Source organism: Coccinella septempunctata, chromosome 4 (assembly GCF_907165205.1).
Source record: "Coccinella septempunctata chromosome 4, icCocSept1.1, whole genome shotgun sequence".
Taxonomy (NCBI): domain Eukaryota; kingdom Metazoa; phylum Arthropoda; class Insecta; order Coleoptera; family Coccinellidae; genus Coccinella; species Coccinella septempunctata.
Genome location: NC_058192.1, coordinates 39,449,096 through 39,472,729, shown reverse-complemented (window position 1 = coordinate 39,472,729; position 23,634 = coordinate 39,449,096). Strand labels below are relative to the sequence as shown.

General features: G+C 39.0%; 1 protein-coding gene across 1 annotated transcript in view; it reads right to left on the bottom strand.

The window, feature by feature from the left end:
• Nucleotides 1-790: 790 nt before the first annotated feature.
• LOC123311315 (C-type lectin domain family 12 member B-like) overlaps nt 791-23,634 on the bottom strand; it is a 134,245-nt gene continuing 111,401 nt past the window's right edge. The window contains exon 4 of the mRNA XM_044895209.1: nt 791-1,223. Within this exon, the coding sequence (XP_044751144.1) occupies nt 949-1,223 (275 nt within the window). The 3' untranslated portion in view covers nt 791-948. The remainder of the gene's footprint in view (nt 1,224-23,634) is intronic.

Genomic DNA, 23,634 nt, shown 5'->3' with positions numbered 1-23,634 from the left:
CGGACCATGCATGTTTTCGAAGGAATTTGATACACTATTTTATATTCCATATTGCGATATTTCGTTTTGTTCACTCGTTTTAAGTGCATATCGTACAATCATCTGTAGAACGTCGCTCCGGCGCTATCTTTTCATGTTAAGTTGAATTGAATATTTTTCTAGAACTACCTATACCGGGTCCATTAAAATATACTTACTATGCGCTATTCCTGAGCTCAAGCGACGCAATTTCGGTAAATTTTTGTAGAAACCCTCTGATATTGACCATTAATTCTTGTTCCTCACCACCCCCTTGCGTTCAATTTGCGACTGTGTCTTCTCAGTCATGTTAATTCGATTGATATATTCGTAATGAAATTTCCAATATTAAAGTTTTCCATGTTTTTATTTCAATTTCAAACATCGAATTAAGAAATTGGTATAGCAAGTTGACTTAATTTCTTTCTTGAAATTTTTTTTTTTTATGATTCTGTCCTTCCAGTTCTCTTTATAAAATTTATATATAAAATCCGATTGAGTATATTGGGATTAGCATATCTGCTTAGCAGCAGGCTCTTTCGGTTGATCTGGAAATTTGTCTGAATGGCCTAAGCAGCCATGGACACAGTTAAAGGAACAAGAAGAAGATATATATGGGCTATCCCTAGTTTTCGAATGATACCTTTACATTTTCTTTTATCTACTTATCGGTTTGAAAACGTGCGACGACGTTGTTCTATGCCTAGATTCCATTGTTTCGATCTATCCATTGTCCTGTTAGTAAGTTTTGATATAGACAGCCAAATTAATATGAATTATAAATCAAATATATTTGGAATCAGAAATATATGAATATTTATATTTCTTCGAAAAAATTCTATATTAGGATTGCATAAATGACTATGAGGTTGTATATCAATATTTGAGGCATAAATAATATTTTTCGAATCGACTTATAGAAGGAGTATATTACTCGGCATAATACTTTTTGGCTATTCTTTGTATTTCATTAATGGATGAGTTTTCTATAATTTCACAAATATAACTATGCCTCTCAGAACAATCGCTCCCTCTGTATGAATATGATTGCAATTTGAGGTTGTAAGCAAACTTGAGGCATCGGCCATCTCCAGTGATTCCACCATTTTGTACCACCTGCTTATTTTTCAAAGATACTGGACGCGCACTGTTGCTCCAAATCCACAATAAACCAGGATTCAAACCCCCCGTCCAAAACTCTTTACCTGAAATGAAATAAATTAAGATAAATTCAAAAATGTAAGTTCAATCAATGGATCGAATATTTTCAGATATTATATGGCGATATATTTTTATTAATTATTCTAAACCCGACAAAATCATTTCCCAATATCCAATAATTATTTCGTTGAAAAATTGGTTGTCGATAATACTGAAAGGTAAAGGCACAAAAGCGAGTTACACTGCTAGTATGCAAACCAATTCGTTTTCATTCAGCAATTCAGCACCTCAGAATGCACGTATCTTTCGACGCCCATTACAAAAAGTTCGATTATGTTAAGTTGGGGCAATCGTGCGATTCAAAATTCTTTCAGTTTAAACTTTATGTCCTGAAACAATACTGAACAAAATCTTTCCAATATACAGGGTCTTTCATTGGTAAATAAACATACGGTAACCTGAGCTAGAGCTATGCTAGGCGAGTCCAAAAAACCCATTTTAGATAGGTCTAATCAATTCCTTAACCGAGATACAGGGTGGCTCATGTATTCACCTAAAATTTGAATTTCTCATCACTTTTGAATCAACTAGAATAATCGGTTGATATTTGGAATATATAATTCACTTACATAGGTCTTAGAACGATTTCTAACCAAAATAAGCAAAGAAAACATTTCTTCCTTCGCTTCCCTGGAGTTTCCTTTAGGCAAAATGACGTGCGGGACAATGAAATCTACTGAATCTCATTGAAAATTTTCTGCTCTTTTCAAATATCTCCATCAAATCCTAGGGCACCTCTAGCTTAGGTTACTGTATGTTCACTTACCCATGAAACACCCTGTATATTTTTCGGATCAAATCAAAAATACCTCATCTTTTTTTATGCAAGAATAAATAAGAATATAAATCGGACTGGCAGAAATTTACACTTTCAGTATACCATGGAGAACGTGACCAATCGAAGGTGGATAGCGATAGCCGGTTTCGCTCGTCAGTATCGCATAACTCAACCAAACGATGCCGACTGAATGAAGAAGAGGACCTTTTGTTGAATGTCAGTGGTGGCATTGAGGTAGTGAATAAATCGATGCGACATCTAACGTTCAACGAACTAAGCTTTCTCATACATGGCAACTCAAAAGTAGATATTTATGTATATTTCTTTTCTTCCATCGCAGTGTTCTGCAACTACTTCAGTATGGAAACTGATGCTGACTAGAGGATGTCCAAAAGAATGGCATCCCACTGATGTCCTTATAGTATTGTTAAAATTTCCTGGAACTTCCAGGGGATGTCCAAGAGATTCACTATTTTGGTAAGGGTATACCATAGGATATCTTTGGGAAGTTGTACGTAGTACCCGTTATATCCCTGTTGCTGTTACGCAACTTATGCCCGAAGAGGCTCCGGCGCCGCAGTTTGATAGGCCCTCGGGAGTCTCAGTTTCGAGAGTCTGGAAAGTTTTCTCGGTTTAGTCTCGAGTGAATTTTTTAGACAAGAAAGGAGTTCTGAAAATTGTTTTCATCGAAAATTCAACACAAAAATCAAGAGCAGAAATTCTTTATTCTACTACAATAAACACACCAAGACAAACGCACTTGGTAAAAACTTTCAGGGTATGTTTATGTAAAACATAAAGCCTCGTCCTTGATAAATTTCATAAATATTCCATAAATTTGTGTGTTCACTCTTAAAACTGAATAGATCATAAAGTGAAGCAGATGTGGCGTAAACAAATAATACGATTTAACTAACAGGATTCTTGCGTTTTGCAGCTTTCAATAAATTGGTGGAGACTATTCTCCCAGTGTTGAACAATTTTCTAGGGTTCATTATTCTCATTATTTTTGAGGAAACATTTTAAGTAAGCATTCTATAATTATATACCTAGTGATTCATAACTATTGGGATATACACAGGTGATGTAAAAAAAGCTATAGGTTCTAATATGCCTTGATAAGCTTCTGGTGTGGAAAAACATACGGGATGTTGTACTGGCACGACAACAGATCATAATGTCACAGCCAAAATAATTCACCGAAGAAATAACATTTAGCCACACAGCGAAAAATATTTTTCTGATATCCGAAAGCATGCTTCACAAACTTCACATGAATAAAAAAAAATTCAAATTTCTATCACCGATCATGAAGTCTTTAATTTAGATTCTATAAAAAAAGTCTAAAAATATCGTGTTTATGCAATATCACCAATATTCTGAGCAAATGATTTATTCCTTCATCCTTCTAATCTAATCAGTAGGGAGTTTCGACAAAAATAACTACCATTTCATTTCATCATCAGAAGTCATTCATGTGGATGCCGCTTTAACATAATTTGATGTGTAATGCATAAAATAAGATATAATTTTACTTTCCCTATAATAATAATAATAAGCACCACGAGCCCGAAAACCTGGAAAGGGCCCCAACAGAGCTTAATCCTTTTGATATCTGAGATATCTAGGAATGTGAATGTTCCTCTGGAGAGGAGTGCCAAAGCCGCAGGTCTTAAGTCATAATAATAATAGTAATCTTTATTCAAGAAGGTTCTTAGTTACCTGCAGTCCCTGGCCATATTATTAGATGTATATGTTACATATACTTTATTTGTAAATGGTTTCCACATATAATATATCATATTCAATAAAAAATATTGATTTATTGATGATTAAACATGAAATTCTAATATTTTGCTGAGCCACCCTGTGTAGCTATGAAAGCTTCATACTATCAATGCAGAATTGTTCGGTTTGCTGCATTCGAGGATAATGATTTTATATGTGGATTATCGAAATAACGTCCGAACCTGTAGAATGCAAGACGTCCACTGGAAGACATAGTACTGATTCATACTTGAGTACTAATACTACAACATCAAAAATAAATGCCAAATAGAACAATTTAATGAGAGTCGTAGATAAAACTGACATTCTGTGGAAATGAAATTCAAATATTCTGCTTTTTCCTGGGGCAATACCAGTAAATATAAAAAAAATCCTCAGTGCGTCTGATAAACTGGCCAGGGACTGTATAACAGAGAACAAATGAAATAGTGTCAAAAATTTGATGATTCATCTACAGAGAAAATCTTCAAGTTTATAGGGTTCCATTAATCAAAAAATAAGCTTTCAGCGCCGATACCCCCTACATTTGCCGAAATTGCGAGTTCGGCAGCGAGAAATAATGTCACTTCTGACATTAAGAGGAATCAAGCAACGCTGATTGCTAAACCTCAAAACGCGCCCCCATCTAAACGCGCGCGTAAAGACAGCTCCTCGTCAGACGAGGAAAATACCAGAAGAGCACCTGAAGTGCCTAGAAAAGACAGAATCCCACCCATCACGATGATGGGCACCTCAGATTGGGTAGAGATTTCTAAAGCACTCTACTCCAAGAAATTCAATTATAGCCGCGCAACCGTAGTTAAAGACGGTATTAGAATCATCGCGTCAACCCTAGATGATTATAGAAAAATTACCAAATTTTTCGAACAGCAGGGTAAAGAATTTTTTACCTACCAAATGAAGGAAAGAAGAAAATATATGCCGTCATCAGGCATTTACCAATCGACGCTGCTCTTGCGTTGATTAAGGACGACCTGATATTCCAGACATATTCCATACAAGACGAAGAAGCCCATACTTCTTTACCTGGTTAAAACCCAGAAAAAAGGAATCTTCGAAGTGAAGCGACTCTAAAATATCTGTATTGTGGTTGAACACAAAAAGAGACCTGAAAGTCCAAGCCAGTGCTTTAGGTGCCAAAGGTACGGACATGCACAAAACAAATGCTCCTTCCCGTTGAGATGCGTGAAGTGCTCAGGAAGCCATAGCAGCATTGACTGCACACTCACCAGAAAAGGTGAAGAGAGAAATGCCACATGCGTCTTATGTGGAGAAGAGGGCCATCTAGCTAGCTATAAAGGATGTAGCGAGTTCAAGCTGGTGACCAGAAAGAAGAATTCCCGAAAACCAGCTGAACAGAGAGAGCGGGCAACAAAAACAAAATCTACTGTTCAAAAAATTCAGGAAGTAGCGAAGGCCAAACCTCCAGAACAGGAAAAGAAGAGGGAGACTCCAGAACCGGTTCAGAAAAAAGAAGAACAGAAGAAGCCTTCAATGAAACAGGCTGTGAGAGTCAACAGGAGAAGAAAAAGATATCTGAATAAGCCGATGATTTAGATATCTTCACGGAGAAAATTTTAAACAAGATAATGTTGGAAATTGAGAGGAAAATGAAGAAAAAACTCCAAGCATTATTCAGTAAACTGAATTAATGAACCTTACTGATATTAGGAAGAAATCCCTCAAGATAATCTCGTGAAACATAATAATAATAATAATATGTCTGGCCTGCCGGGCAGCTATCTGGTAGATGGCCTGCCGGGTAGCCATCGTAACGACGTAGACGGTGCAGCCAGCCACGCCTGCTGTCCGCAGTCCCATTCCTTTTTCCTCTCTCTTTCACATCCTTTATAGGGGTGCTCTTTCTGCTCTCATTTCTCTACCCCTCACCCAAACCGATAAAGGGCAGCACAAACCCATGGAAATGGTGAGGTGAGAAGCCTCGGAAACAAGTCGCTGCCTGGGGATCATCAGGGCATGTCTGGAGCCGGCGCTGGACATGACAGCATGCGGGACGTCGGTGGCAGGATGTTGAGGAAACGGGCTCCTGCTGCAAAAGAAGCTACAGCTTCAAAGGAACAACAGCAACCAACGAGTCCAATTCAATTGCCGACTCGAACCGCTGAAGGTGCTGCGCAGGATATTCAGTGAGCCTGAACACCAGGACGATAGGGAAGAGCTCCACCGACAAGTTGACTCTGAGATGAGGAGATACTTTGCCGAACTGGAAGGAACAGATCCTCTTCATCGAGTAGCACCTGTACGACTCAATACATCTAAGAAACTGTCACTTATAATCGACATCTTGAATAAGGACGTTTTACCTGAGTACTTACAGAACGGAAGTTCATTGGAATATCTGCATCTAGTTTTTTACTGTGCAGCGCTAACGACAGCGAAAACCATAGGGGCAAAAATTCGCCGAAAGAACAACGATAGTCTAAAATTACACAAATTACACGCGCCAGCATGGCAGAAACGTCTTCAACACAAAACAAAAAGAGACATTGGACGACTGACGGAGTACTTGAACGAGAATCGAGGAAGAAAGGTTGTGAAAGCTGCCAAAGAGATCATGGATAGAAACAGGACAGACACAGAACGAGAGACGGAGAATGCTACAGCTCACCATTGCCTCGACACTCTGAAGCAAAAATCAAGTCTGTATGGAGAACGCCTGAGGAGATATAAAAGCAATTATAGCCGGAAAAGAGACAATACTTCATTCGAAAAGTCGGAAGAAACTTTCTACCGGTCACTCACATCGTCGGATGGAGAAAATGGAAAGTTACCACCAAAGGAAGCCATTGAACAATTCTGGACCGAACAATTATCAACGAAACATCAGTTCAATGGAGATACCGGATGGATTGAAGATGAAAAGTCTGAAGCTATAGAAGATGAGCCGATGCAGCATGACATGATCACAACTGAAGTAAAATCAGCTATCAACTGGAAAACACCTGGGCCTGATGGATTACAGAACTTCTGGATCAAGAAACTTTGGATCATGCATGACAAATTGACCTCCGCAATAAATGATGTCATTGAAAATCCTGACAGAATGCCAGTATTCTTTACACATGGCACAACATACCTGTTACGTGAAGACCAAAGGAATACAGAAGACTCATCCAAGTACCGACCAATCACATGTTTTCCAACGATGTACAAATTGATCACATCGTGCATTTCAAACCGAATTCAAAACCATTGCGAAAGGAATAACATCATCGCCATGCAACAGAAAGGATGCACCAAAGACAGCCGAGGGTGCAAAGAACAACTAATAATAGATTCAGTTATCTGCAATCAAGCGTTCTCCAAGCGAAGGAATCTTTTCGCTGCGTATATAGACTACAAAAAAGCATTCGATTCTATACCTCACGAATGGCTCTTGACGGTCTTGAAGATTTACAAGGTGGATCCCAATATTGTTGAGTTCCTGAAAAATGCCATGTCAACCTGGCGTACTAGTCTTCAAATGAAAGCAGCAGATTGCTCCATTACAACAGGATCTATTCCAATAAGACGCGGAATTTTCCAAGGAGACTCGCTGAGCCCTCTGTGGTTCTGCATGGCCCTGAATCCCTTGTCTCATAGATTGAATTCTACGGACTACGTATTTTCCATCAAGAGCGGCAGTAGAACTATGATGAAACTGAATCATCTCCTTTATATGGACGATTTGAAACTCTTCGCATCTACCGAGAAACAAATGCAACAGATGCTGAAAATGGTGGAAGGATTCTCGGAAGACATCAAAATGAAGTTTGGACTAGGAAAATGTCGACTGCTGAACATAACGAGAGGGAAAATAGAAGATGGTACGTTCAAACTCAAGGAATGTGCAGAAATTGAAGCATTAGCATAGCCATGAATCTGGAACCAATAACTCCTAATGAAATAGAACAAATAATTTCAACCAAAATTAAAAACAAAAACTGTTGTGGTGATGATGGAATCCCTGTTAATATAATGAAAAAATGTGTCCATGAGATAAAAGTAGTCATTTCACAAATAATTAATAACTCATTGAAACATGGAATATTTCCTAATCATTTGAAATTAGCATTAATAAAGCCTATATACAAAAAAGGAGACATAGATTCTTTTGAGAGTTATAGACCAATAAGTATTTTGTCCAGTTTCTCAGAAATTTTTGAGCATGTTATGTGTAATAGAGTATTGAAGTTCTTGAACGATTGTAAGGTCTTTAACGCTTCCCAGCATGGTTTTTTGGAGGGACGTTCAGTTCAGACCGCGTTGTATCAATTTACAGAGAGGGTATTGAAGATAATTGAGGAAGATAAGCTTGGTCTCGGTCTGTTTATAGATCTGGCGAGCGCATATGATTGCTTATTCAGGCCGTTCTTATTGGAGAAGCTGGAAAGATTGGGAGTCAGGGGCAATGCGAAGAAGTGGATTGCCTTTTATCTTTCTGGACGATCACAACGGGTCTCTATCGTTAGAAATGGCAGAGAAGTGAGATCTGACATAGTTCAGTCAGATTATGGGGTTCCTCAGGGCAGTGTCCTGGGGCCACTTTTATTTTTAATTTTCCTGATTGAGATTTGCGATTTGAATGACGAGATCCTGAACTGGTTAACCTCATTTGTTGATGACACTAACGTGATAATTAGTGGTGTAGATTTTGAGGACATAGAATCTAAATTGGAATTTATATTTCAACAAATAAAAATGTGGTTTGAAAAGAACAAGCTAGTAATGAATCACAGTAAGACATCAGCTGTTTTGTTCAGCACTAGCAGATCGAATAAAGCTAGACAAGGTGGTCTTTGCGTCGATGGAAATGAGGTGGAAATTAAGGATGCTGTCAAGTTTCTGGGTGTATTTCTGGATGGGCATCTGAGGTGGTCTTATCAAATAGATCACTTGGAGTCAAAGCTCTGCAGGGTTGTATATGGTCTCAGGACTCTTTCAGAGTATTTGAGTGTTCAGAACTTGAAAATAGTATATTTCGCGAATTTTGAATCCTTGCTTCGCTATGGCGTCATTTTTTGGGGATCATGCTGTGAAGTAGAAAGACTGTTTTTGTGCAAAAAAGGATTATAAGATATATGTTCAAAATGAAATTTAATCAGTCATGCAGAGGGGTATTTAGAAAAAACAGATTGCTTACAATATATGGTATATATTTAGTGGAGTGCTTAATTTTTTTTTTCAAAAATAGGGAGATTTTCTCAGCCCACACGACTAGATTATACATAGATTATCGTTAACCGAAAAACATCCCTCTTATATGTGTATTAAGATTTTTAATAGATTACCTAATGACATGAAGAGATTGAATAATTTCAAACTGTTCAAGGAAAAAGTGAGAGATTTTGTAATAGAATTGGAATCATATTCTTTGTCTGATTTTTTGGTTTAACTATGCGCATGACACTTGACACTGTTTCTCTTATGTATCTATGCTGTATGGTTACATACTATGAAATAAAGAGGATATTGTATTGTATTGCATTAAAGGAAGGAGACACATACAAGTATCTAGGCATAAAACAGGCAAGAAAAATCAATCAGACCCAGATGAAGAAAGAATTAACGGAGGAGTTCACCCGAAGATTGAGAAGGATAATTAGAACTGGTCTTAACAGCAAGAATCTGATAAAAGCGATTAACACCTACGCTTGCTCGGCGCTGAGCTATTCATTTGGTATTATCTCTTGGACGACCACCGATTTAGCAGCTTTACAGAGAAAAATAAGGACGATGCTGACTAAACACAATAAACATCACCCCAAAAGCTCAATAGAACGGACAGAGCTGCCACGACATCTTGGGGGTAGAGGAATTGTTGATTTGTCCAACCGTATGTCCCAGGAAATTGAAGGAGTTCGAAAATATTTTCTGAACAAGGCTGCTTCGTCAGAACTCCATCGAGTAGTTTGTGTTACTGATAGTTCTACACCGTTAAAGCTACAACAAGATCACTTGAAAACCGTCGAACACTCGGCAGAAAGTAAAATGCAGAAACTGAATGCATGGAAGGCACCAGAACGAGGTCAATGATTACGTCGACATATCTGCGTCGAACTACTGATTGACTTCCGGAAGGTTGTTTCCTGAGACATAGGGCTTCATGCTTGCCATCCAGGATCAGGTGATTCCAACAAAAATTACATGAAATATGTATATCGCCAAGGATGCCTCAGTGGCGGACGATAGCTGTCGTTATGGGTGTGCGACACATGAAACCATCCAGCACATCACCGGAGGATGACATGATGATGTTGCCAAGATTCTTCACCAAGAATTGGCACTAAAACACCAACCTGTTTATGTCAAATAAATAAATAAATCACAAGCTCTACTGGGATCGCACGGTTCTCACAGACCGAAAAATAACCGACAATAGACCAGACCTCATATTGCTCAATAAGGATGAGGACAGAGCACTATTCATCGAGGTGGCAATTCCAAATAATAACAATCTTCTAGATAGGCACACTGAAAAAATTTCAAAATACAGAGATCTCGAGGAACAAACCAGAAGACAGTGGATGCTGGAAAATATCAAGACCATCCCTATTGTCATTTCATCTACAGGCCTGATACCGAAGAAACTACTAGAGCCCTTGAGGAAACTTCAGTTGGACAAAAATATCTATAGAGTCATGCAGAGGGCGGTACTGCTCGGAACGGCCAGAACTGTACGCAAGTACATGGGGAATGCAGAGGAACACCGTCTGCTCCGACAGGAAGTGCGGGTGGAGCAGGAATCCAACCTACAGCAGGGAGCCGAGGAGCGACCCGGACCCGACCACCACCACGAGCCCGAAAACCTGGAAAGGGCTCCAACAGAGCTTAATCCTTTTGATATCTGAGATATATAGGATAAGTGAATTTTCCTCTGGAGAGGAGTGTGAAAGCCGCTAGGATAAAGTCATACCTTTTGATCCCTCTAGACACGTAGTGTATGGGACAGGTCAAGACACAAACAAGCATGAGATTTCATTTCACACTAAACATTAGAGGACAATCCTGGTTAAATTCTGTTACAGAGTAATAACACTTCGATAACAAAATATGTTTTACCTTATTCTTAAACACTAGGTAATTAAGTAATTAAGGGATCTGAAAAATTTAGGAAGATTATTATACATTTTGATACACTGGTACTTTGGGGATCTTTCAAACTTCTGAGTCCTATATTTAGGCACAAGTAGAATATCCTGATTCCTTGTACTATGTTCATGGTTATTAGACAACATTGTCCACTTCCTTTAATTTTCTTTAGCATACAGCAGGCATTCAAATATGTAGATACATGGCAGAGATAGAATATTATTAGCTATAAAAATTGGTCTACAGAATGTACGACAACTAAGGTTGAAAATTCGACGAATGATACGTTTCTGAGCGATGAAAGCCCTGTTGAAGTCAGCACAGTTACCCCAGAGTAAGATATTGTAGGAAAGTAAACTATAAACAGTGCTATAATAGACCTGAATCAATTAACTGAGTGGTAGCATATCACTTATTCTACTGATGGCAAAAAAGGAGCTGTTGAGTTTTTTGCAAAGCATATCAATATGCGTGGACCAGCTGAGGTTCCTATCAATATAAACACCTGAGAATTAACTAGCTTCAGCAGATTTTATTAAGAAGTTCGAATGGTGAAGTTCCAAAGCATCAACAGGATTATTCCTGGTACCGAAGTAAATACAGACAGTTTTATTGACATTTACTATCACTCTGTTTGACTGGCACCAAGCAACGAACTGGCTCATAATGGACTCACACGCGAGACGAAGCACCTCGGCAGTGTTAGCCGAGACTACAACAGAGGTGTCGTCCGCGAAGAGAACCAGCAAGAATAGGGCCAAGTGGATTGGCAAGTCATTAATGAACAATAAGAACAAGAGCGGCCCCAACACGGAGCCCTGAGGAACCCCACAATCGACAGGAAATTTAGTCGAATAAGTGGAACCAACGTTAACGCGCATAGTTCTCTGATTGAGAAAACTATTTAACCAATCAAGAAATATCCCCCTGAACCCCAATCTGTAACATTTATTCAAGATGAACTCAAAAGAAAGCGTGTCGCAGGCACAAGACAGGTCAAAAAACAAGCCAGCAACATGTAGGTTGCAATCCAAACACCCATACACGGACTCAATGAAATCGAGTGCAGCAGTCTGAGTTGACCGCCCACTTGTGAAGCCGTGCTGAGCTTTATTGAGTATTTTGTATTTATTCAGATATTTAGACATTCTTGTAAACACGATTCTTTCGAAAACTTTCGATAGGGCACTCAAGATCGAAATGGGACGATAGTTAGTGATTTCATCCAAGTTGCCGCCCTTGTGTATCGGGATAACTGTGGACTCCCTGAGAGTAATGGGAAATTTTCCTGTCGATATTGAAAGGTTAACGATGTGTGCAAAGTGCTCGCTAATGGTTTCAAAGATGCTTTTCACTATTTTAGTCGAGATGGAATGTAACCCTACGGAATTCTTGTTTTTTAGATTTTTAATTGCATCAAGAAGCTCTAACTTAGTTACTGGATAGAAATAGAAAGTATTATCAACTAAAGGTGATGTGGTACAAGAAATGGTCAAGTTGTCACCATAACAAGTCTTCAACTTAGATTTAGCCATTGAGGTGAAGTGACCAGCAAACATGTTAACCAGCAGCGAAGGATTATCGTATTTTACTCCATCTAAGTTGATATTTACTGGGTTATGAGCCCTCATCTTCTTAACAGTATACTTATTAACTATATTCCACAGTGTTTTGTTCATATTATCAGAGTTATTAATTCTTGAACTGTAATATTTCATCTTAGCTTCCTTTATTAGTGAGATGGGCTGTAGTTTTGCATTTTATATTTTATTAAAGTGGACGGTGAAAGTACAACTAAGTGAAGCTTACTATAAAGCTATGTGGCTTATATATTCTTTATCAGAAAAATAAATCGACTCACCAGTGATATCCGTGGAACCAACGATCTTGGAGATGATCTGGACTCAAGACACTGAATATACTGAATTTGAACGAATTTCCACTCTATAACACATACACATATAGAACTTACAAAAACTTCGGAAGTTTCATAGACGGAATCAAAAATTTCGTAGCTTCGCTAGTGTACACTTTCACTTCGACTTTCTTTTCCACTTTCACTTTTACAGCACTATGAATACGTCTGCTTTGGTCGAGTTCTCACACAGATCACAGAAACAAGTTTAGATGGGAAACTCCCCCCAAAAATCTTATAACTAAAAAAGTTTCAAATCTCGTCGGACAGGTGGCGCGAAGCCGCGAAAAGCATAGACTGGAGATACAAATTTTTTGTTTCTGTAATGTGTGGCGAAAAGTCAACAAATTGACAAATTCATGATAAGCTGGAGTTCTTTTCTGATTCTGCTGCAATAAAATTATTAATTAAATATATAATGTGGAGAGTGGAGCGTTCAGAATTAAGTGTTGCGTTCTTGGATGCCAAGACAGGCGAAGCAAACGACATCAGTTTCCTGAGTCCGATTACAAAAGTTTTGAGAAGTGGCTCAGTATTAATAATCCCCAATTTCAGCATGGCACAAATTAATGATGGGTTTTTTGTATGTGATCCTCATTTCGATAGGTAGATATTAGTTTATCAATTATAACTATTGGACGTATTGGATAGCAAAAAATATAATTGTAAGCAGGTTGAATTTTTGTGAAGAGAAAATATCAATATTCAACAATAAATTCAGCCGCTTGCATTAATATTTTTTGGCATCCAATAGTGGCAATTGATTAACTAATCCTTTTGAAAGAGCATATTTCAAATTATCCTCCCAATTGTTGGTAAAACAGTATCCGCTATGAATTTAGTTCCGGATCTCGTCCGCTACAATAATAGGGCCAATTGATGTTTCGCCCATTAGCGAGCGAGTTTCCCATCTAAACTTGTTTCTGTGATCTGTGAGTTCTCACTCGACACTGCATATGCTCCCGCATACGTGCGCCGCGAGTACGAATGGAGAGACACGCCCCCCCCCCCCCGTGACAGTGAAATCAAGTGCGAACAGGAACGGACAACAAAAAAGCAGAAAAGAAAGTGCGACGCTGTACAGTGTCGAGCCCCGAGTCATTCGCTTGACAAGAGAAGACGTGCTACAGTGCTCCTAGTGCTATAAAAGAGAAAGCGGACGAGAAAGTCGAAGTGTCACAGTACCGTAAAAGTGAAAGCGGAGGTGAAAGTGTACACTGGCGAAGCTGCGGAATTTATGATTCCGTCTACGAAACTTCCGGAGTTTTTTGTAAGTTCTATAAGTGTATGTGTTATAGAGCGGAAATTCGTTCAAATTCAGTGTATTCAGTGTCGAGTCCAGATCCCAACATCGCTGGTTCCACGGATATTACTGGTGAGTCGATTTATTTTTCTGATAGTACAGAAAATATTTAATTTAGCCACATAGCTTAATAGTAACATAGTAGTAAAGATTTCCAATATTCATTATTATTCCGAAATACCTCATATAGTTCAATACGGACAAAAAGCCATGTCGGAGGTCTCAGACAATGAGAGCACCTACATGGAAGCTACGGACACCGAAGAATTCAGCGATGGAGATGCAGAGGAGCTTGTAAGGCTCAAAGAAGAGAATGGGCAGTTGAAGGCTCAAATAAATAAACTGACTGAAACCGTGTCTCAGTTGGTCGGGGATATACGCCTCTTGAGAGAGGAAGTTAACAAGAATAAAGCGCCTCAATCCCCTAGTTTTGCTGAAATTGCAAAACAGATTACGGTACAGAAATCCCCCACATTTGCAGAAATTGCAAAGCCGGTAGCGGTCCCCAAAAATTCCTCCAAACAGGAATTAGCTCCAGAACCGGAAAAGAAGAGAAATTTTGCAACTCAAGTTGCTAAAACCCACAACGCGCCGCCCACAAAACGCGCGCGTAAAGAAAGTTCATCTTCAGACGAAGAGACCGCAAAAAAAGCAACGGAGTTACCTAAAAAAGATAAAATTCCACCCATCACGACGATGGGTACAGCCGATTGGGTAGAGATCTCAAAAGCTCTCTACTTGAAGAAATTCAGCTACAACAGAGCAACCGTCGTAAAAGACGGGATCAGGATCGTAGCCTCGACTGTGGACGACTACAGGAACATAACAAAATATTTTGACCAGATTGGTAAGGAGTACTTCACGTACCAGATGGAGGAAGAGAAAAAGATATACGCAGTTATAAGACATCTCCCAATAGATGCTGACCTAGATATAATAAAAAATGATCTAAAGGTCCAAGAAAAGTCCAAGGAATCCATGACGCCGAGGTGTCCAGAATGACATCCAATAAAACCAAAAAGTTTATACCCCTATACCTGGTAAAAACTCAGAGAAAGGAGATTTTCGAAATAAGACGCCTCTACAATCTCTGCATTGTAGTGGAATCAAAAAGAAGGGCAGAAAATCCAAGCCAATGCTTCAAATGTCCGAGGTACGGACATGCCCAAAACAAGTGCTCTTTTCCATACAGATGCGTCAAATGTTTGGGCAATCATTGCACAAAAGATTGCGAACTTACCAGAAAAGGTGAAGAGAGAAATGCCACATGCGTTCTGTGCGGCGAAGAAGGCCATCCAGCAAGCTACAAAGGATGTAGCGAATTCAAATTAGTTACAAGGAAGAGGAAAACAGGCCAGAAATCGGCTCAGCAGAGCACGATTCCTCAAAAAGTCCAGGAGAAAAAGAAGCCCACCCCCTCCAAAGTAGACGACAAGAAAAAAGAAGTATCCAAACCAGTACAGAAGAAGGAGCAACCGAAAATGCCCCAAGCTAAACCTACGATCAACAAAACAAAAGAAAACAGAAAAGTCTCTGAATCCGCCGACGATTTAGACACTTTTACTGAAACAATTTTCAACAAAATCATGTTAAAAATTGAAAGAGAGATGGAGAAAAAACTTCAAGGAATGTTCAGTAAACTGAAATAATGGAACATACAACTAGGAAAAATTCCCATAAAATAGTCTCCTGGAACATAAACGGGGTCAGAACTCGAAAACCCGAGATAGAAGAAATAATATCAGAGAGAAAACCTGATATTATAGCCTTACAGGAAACAAGAATACAACCAAATACGCGATTGAACATCATGAATTATGAGATATATAGATGTGACAGAATCGCAAACACTGGGGGAGGTGTTGCCTTACTGGTTAGACGAGATCTGAAACACTATTTTAAAGGAAGATCTGACGAGTCACAAATAGAAACAGTGACGATTGTTGCTGAAATAAATCGACAAAGAGTCGAAGTCACATCGGCATATAAAAGACCCCCAAATAACTTATTGGAAGAAGAAATCAACAACTTACTAGATGGAACAAACCCGAAAATCTGCATCGGAGATTTTAATTGCAAATCTCCAGAATGGAACAACAGGATGGAAAACAGAAATGGCAGAAAACTGAAAGATCTCGCTGAAAAACATGAAGCTATCGTTATTGGACCTGAAGAACCAACGTACCTAGCATTCGGAAATGGATTACCAGATATAATTGATATCGCAATTATGAAAAATATCACTAGTAAATTCTCGATAGAGACCTTGTGGGACGGAACCTCTAACCACAACCCCATCGAATTAACAATAGGAGAAGGGCCAAGAAGAGAACTAATGCAAACAAGAGAATACACCGATTGGACGAATATAGCCATCTGATACAATCGGAGGTAACAGAAATACCAACAATCAACACACCGGAAGACCTAGAAAGAGCAGTTGATAAACTAGAAAAGAATATACTAGATGCCTACAAAAAGAGCACAAAGAAAATAACGAGACCAGCACCGATACATCCACACGGTGATATACCCAGAGAAATCAAAGATCTCATCAGGGAAAATCGGAGACTAAGAAAAACATACAGGCTCAACAAAACAGATATAAATAAGAGAAATGTGAACCGACACAGCCAAGTTCTAAAAAATGCCCTGAAGGACATGAGAACAAATAGATGGAACAAAAGAGTTCAAGAACTAAATACTATCGATCATTCTGCATGGAAAATGCAAAAGTGTCTGAGAAGAGAAAAGACTAAAATACCACCTCTCCACGGAGAAAGAGGAATGGCATATACGAATATCGATAAAGCAGAAGCACTGGCGGACTCGATAGAAAGAGAATCGAGAATAAATTACAGACCTGATGACGATCATGACGAGCTGGAAGATCTTGTAGAGAACAACGAAGAAGAAATGGACGAACCACCAGTAGACGACAAAATAGAAAAACCAACTTCTCCATTTGAAATAATAATAATAATAATAATAATAATAATATTTATTCCAAAAATCTTGCTACAAAAATAACACTACAAATATGTTTGAATACTGGAACAAACAAAATACCACAGAAGCTTTAGCTAAGCTATTGCTTGTACGTGGTGTGAATGTTCAATTCTCGAGAATTAAAGCATACTGCAACATACAGAAAAAAAATTTAACATCCTTCACCGCTCCCTTTTCTTTTTTTCAATAGTAATAGTAGGTATAATTATCTACACTACACCCAATCTCTCCTATGTCTTCTTCACTCCGCTCCAACAACATTAGATATGATTCTGATTTACTAGGTTATGAAAAATTTCTCTTCCCGAACTTGAGATCCAACACTTGATCTTTTTCTTAAACAATTTGATATCATTCAGTTTTCTCATTTCAAAAGGTAACAAACCAAACAATCTCGGCGACAGATAATCACATTGGCGCTGGCCTACGGTCTTATTACAGCGGGGTACACTCAATAACTTTTCCTTGTTTCGTGTACTGTAACAATGTGCAATCAGTGAAGAGGTGACTTTGCCCGTTTTTATTCTTATGAGCATGGACAAACAAAAAAGTTGCCTCACATCAAGAAAACCAGACTCCTCATACAGCTTATCATTTGGGTATCTTAAAGGTTTCCGAAATATTATTCTCAGTAACCACCTGTGGATAATATTAAGATTTTCCAGATGGGTGTCACAAATACCACCCCAGCCAACTATCCCATACGACAACTGCGATTGAATGAGTGCATAATATAGTATCTTCAGATGTTTAATATCAAGATAGTCTCTGAGGCGTTTGAATCTGAATAGCATACTTCTCAACTTCTTCACAATGTTCTTCACTTGTAGGTCCCACTTCATATGTCGATCAATCACGATCCCAAGATATCTCACAGACTCCGCCTCGAAAATACATGAACTTCCGTCCAAAGTAAGCGGTCCCATATCTGGTAGTCCACTCGAATAAGATGAAAATGGCAGGTATTTTGTCTTCTCAAAATTCATTGTTAGTTTGTTGTATCTGAGCCATTTTCCTATACTTTTGAGATCTTTTTCCGCTTTGTACTTCAACTGTTGCCATGTATCTCCTTCATAAAATATTGCCATGTCATCTGCAAAACTGATAATTTTGCCTTTAGTTGTTGAAGTCAACAAGCTATTCATGTATAGGATGAACAGAACTGGGCCTAACACTGTTCCCTGTGGTACTCCGTAAGTGACATGCATGGGATCGCTTAGTTCTTCACCAACACACACTCTTTGCTCTCTATCTGACAAATAACTCTCTAGAAGTTTATAAATATTTCCTCTCATCCCGAAGCTATAGAGTTTTTCCAACAATTTCTTGTGGCACACCGTATCGAAAGCTTTTGAGAGGTCAACAAACACACAAAGAGATGGTCTACTTTTATCTAAGGTCTCATAAATATGCCTTGTCAAACAATGAATCGCATCATCTGTAGATTTTCCCTCCTGAAACCCATACTGACGCTCCGATAGTATGCTGTGTTTCCTGCAGAAACTCACTATTCTCTGCTTAATAATCTTCTCCACAATTTTCGAAATATTGGAAACCAGTGAAATTGGTCTATAGTTGACCATCTCCAACCTATCTCCCGATTTGAACAGAGGCTTGATGACTCCAACCTTCAGACACCTGGGAAAGTAACCTCTATCAATGCATTTATTAATTAAATGAGTAAGAGGAGCTTTGATTTCATTGCAGATGTTCTTCAGAGTTTCTGCACGTATATCATCATACCCAGGGGATTTATTCGATTTCAGTTCATTTATTACCTGTTCAACCTCTCCAGTGCTTGTTGGATAAAGATACATTGACTTATCCACAGTGTTTGTCTTCTCTATGTAGTCATTGGGTTCGAGTATCTTCGCCGCATATTTTTCTCCCAATTCAGAATAATATTGGTTGAAAATGTTTGCAATATCTCTCTCAGCTTCAACGAGATCACCAGTGTCAGAATTAATTTTTTCTATCTTTATTTCCGCTTTGGAACGGTTACATATTTCATCTACGCATTTCCATAAGGCCTTAGACTGATTTACATTGTCTGCTATCTGCTTCCGTGCAAACATTCGTTTGGAGAGTTTTATCAGTTTATTCAACTTATTCTTATAATAAATATACTGCCTTTTGAGATTCAAATCATTTGGTGCTTCCATCATATGCTTGTACATGAGTTCCTTTTTGTTAACTGACACTAAGAGTGCAGGTGTCATCCACCTTTTTCGCGGTCTTTTCTTTTTTTTTCACTCTTATTACTGTTGTATTTCTCTCAACATACGCTTTGATCTTCTCAATTAAATACTCGGTCATTTCATCTATATCATCCAAAGTGTATAAACCGCTCCAATTCTCATTATTCAGGTCTTCTCTAAGTGCAGCATAGTCAACAAATTTCTTGATCCCACTCTCATTCATCTTTGGTTTCTCACAAGTATCCCGGTCCAAGCCAACTGTGATCGCTGTGGGGTAATGATCTGTAATATCAGTTTTGAATATGAAAGATGAGACATTCACAGTTGGGGATGCTTTAACCAGAAAATGGTCGAGGCATGTCTTACTTTCTGGTCGAGTATATTTGTTAATGTATGATTCAAATCCGCAACTATTAAAGATGTTCTTATATTCCTCGGAAATATCTGAATCAGACAGTAGATCTATATTAATATCCCCAGTGATTATCTGGATGTCACCTCCTGAGAGTTTCCGAAGATAATCATTAAAATCAACATTGAACTGTTTCGGACAGGAGTTGGGCGATCTATAAATAGCGGACAGTTTAACATTACTATTTCCCACTGCGGCGCTAACTTCAAGTATCTTCATAATTCCAACATTCCTTGTCTCATATGAGCAACTGACACCTTCCTTAATGTACACCATCACACCATCGTTTCTGTTTAGTTCCCCCTCAATAAAAGAGATAATCAGAAGCTTGAAAAATAGAAAAGCTCCCGGAAGTGATAAAATAACGAATGCTATGTTGAAGAAATTACCTAGAAAAGGTATAGCTGCTCTCACAAATATTGCAAACGGTATAATGAGGACTGAACACTATCCGGAAAAGTGGAAAACTGCAGAAGTCATAGTGTTCAACAAACCAGGCAAAGATAAAAAATTCCCCCAAAACTAGAGGCCGATAAGTTTATTGTCCGCCCTAGGAAAAGTAGTAGAAAGGGTAATCGCTAGGAGGCTTACAGAAGAAATTGAAAATCTGAATCTCATTCCAGAAGAGCAATTCGGATTCAGAAGAGACCACTCAACTGAACAGCAATTACTGAGACTCACAGAATACATAACAGAAGGATTCCAAAATAAACAAGCAACCGGTCTTGTACAACTAGATGTCGCCAGAGCATTCGACAGAGTATGGCATGAAGGATTGATTTACAAAATGAGATATGCTGGATATTCAATGAAACTGTGCAAGTTGATTAGGAATTATTTGAGGAACAGAAGATTCTACGTGAAAGTGGAAGGAGAAAACCCCACAACCAGATATATGGAAGCAGGGGTGCCTCAAGGGTCAGTACTTGGGCCATTACTGTATAACATATATATTCACGATATACCAAAATCTCCAAGGACTATGCTGACACTATATGCCGACGACACAGGAATCGCAATGCGACATCGCAAGCCAGAAATCATAGAAGGAATATTACAAGAAGCTATAGATGAAATAAATGACTGGTGTATTAAATGGAAAATAAAGCTCAACGGACAAAAGAGCTAAGCGATATTACTGCAGAAGAGGAGACTAAGAACTTCAACAAATCTAGAGGTAGATGGAGAAGAAATCGAATGGAAAAACGAAGCGAAATATTTAGGTATCACCCTAGACAAAGGTCTAACATGGAGAAGCCATATCAAACAAGCCGTTGACAAAACCAAGGCAGCGATGAATATGCTCTACCCGCTGATAGGTAGAAAGAGCCACATGTCAAATGAGACAAAATTGAAAATAATCAAAGCCGTTGCTAGACCGCAACTGACTTATGGATCAGGTGCTTGGGGATTCGCGGCAAAGAGCCATATACAAAGAATTCAGGCAACAGAAAACAAGCTACTACGATGTGCCATAGATGCGCCTTGGTTTGTCAGGAACAAACAGATATATCGAGATTTGAAGTGGGAAACCATCACCGAATTCATGAAGAGGAAAGCTGAAAAGTTATTCGAAACAGCGAAGGAACATCCAAACGAAGAACTCGGGAGACTAGTGGACTACGATCCGGAGGAAGACAGAAGAAGAATGAGAATTTACAAAAGGAGATCAATTGAGGAGAGATTAAAATGAGTTCGAAAACTTATTAAAACTATACTAAGATGAGATATCCGAAATGGACGAACATGAAAACCCTAGCACGACAATGTGCAAGAAGAAATTAACCGATTAAGGGATAAATGGTTTATAGGCAAATGCCCGGAACCAATGTGAAGCAGGTTAGGTTTAGTGGGTCGCGAACTCAGGAGAGTGAGTAACCCCACAGTGTTCCCTAGAAATGGGTTCCTCTGGGCGAGAGATAGAGCCCCGTGTTTTCACGGTCGCAGATTCCCCCTGCTATAAAAAAAAAAAAAAAAATAAAACAGTGTCGAGTGAGATCTTGACAAAAGCAGACCTATTCATAGCGCTGTAAAAGTGAAAGTTGAAGAGAAAGTCGAAGTGAAAGTGCCCACTATCGACGCTACGGAATATTTGATTCCGTCTGTGAAGTTTGTGTAGTTCTATATTTGTTATCGGAATTTTAATTCGTTAAAATTTTCGAAGTTGGTGTTCATCTCCGGAGTTCACGTCTTGTCTTGATCGTTGGTTCTGCAGAAAACATCAGGTGACCTTATTTTTCGAATCTTTTTCCTGAGTTCTCTCATAGCGTTTGGCTTTATATCATAGTTTTATATTAGACTATTTCAGTGAAGATTCCTGCATATTTTATTATTTTCAAATTGTTTGATATTTTGAGAATTTTGAGTATAAAACCATGTCGGAAACCTCAGATAACGAGGGTTCCTACATGGAAGCGACCGATGCTGAAGAATTCAGCAAACGTGCCCCCAACTAAATGAGCGCGAAGAGAAAGCTCCTCTTCTGATGAGGAGACCGTCAAGAAGACAACGGGAGTGCCTAAAAGGGATAAAATCCCACCCATCACGATTATGGGTACATCAGATTGGGTAGAGATCTCAAAAGCTCTCTATACCAAGAAATTCAGTTATAACCGGGCTACCGTAGTGAAAGACGGAATCAAGATTATAGCCACAACTGAAGATGACTACAGAAAAATAACTAAATTCTTCGACCAAGTTGGAAAGGAATACTTCACATTACAGATGGAGGAGGAAAAGAAAATTTACGCCGTCATTAGGCATCTTCCAGTAGACGCAGATCTGGAATTGATCAAAAATAACCTGAGATAACAGGGAATCGATGATTTTGAGGTGTCTAGAATGACATCAAATAAAACGAGGAAGCCGATACCATTATATCTGGTTAAAACTCAAAAGAAGGATATATACGACATCCAACGACTCTAGAACCTCTGCATTGTGGTCGAACCAAAAAAGAAGGCAGAAAGTCCAAGCCAATGCTTCAGATGCCAAAGGTACGGACACGCACAAAATAAATGCTCCTTCCGTGGAGATGTGTGAAGTGTTCGGGAAACCATAGTAGCAAAGATTGTGAACTCACTAGGAAAGGTGAAGAAAGAAACGGTACATGTGTTTTATGTGGTGAAGAAGACCATCCAGCAAGCTACAAGGGATGTAGCGAATTTGAGCTGGTGACCAGAGAGAAGAGAGCTGGCCGAAAACAAACAGAACAGAAAAAGCCGTCGAATAAAGCAACACCTGCCCGAAAAGTTCTGGAAACTGTAAAAACCAAACCTGCAGAACAGGAAAAGAAGAAAGAAACTTCTAAGCCTATGCAGAAGAAAGAGCAACAAAAGAAGACCCAATTGAAACTGACTGTAAATAGTCAACAAGAAAAAAAAGAAAAATATCTGAATCAGCCGATGATTTAGATACACACTTGTTCCCCTCAGGAGAGGGTGGTTCGTCTGATTTGTAGATTTTCCCCCTGCTACACCAAAAAAAACGACGCTGTATAGTACGTCAGAAGATGGACAAGAAAGGAGAAACCGGTGCCCCGAGTGCGAGAGGAATCATGTACTGCCAGAGTGGCCGAAGTACAAGGCATAACGGTGGAGTCCTGTGCGCGAAAAACGGATTTGCTACAGTGCCGAGCGAAGCCATGGGGCGTCAACGAGTGTCCCCGCCCACATCATTCATCGCTACACCAAGACGAAGCAGAGCCCAATCAAGTCATGCCAGCTGATAATCCAAAGAAAGAAACCGTGTTGTCAGTTGCATCGGGACGTACTGCTTGACCAAAGACGGTGCTATTGAGGAAGTGTCCGGTCGTCATATCAGTACCCAAAGGTGAAAGGAAGACTTCGCTTGTTGGACAAGGGAGCCACAATAACGCTGATCGACCAGGAACTGGCAGGC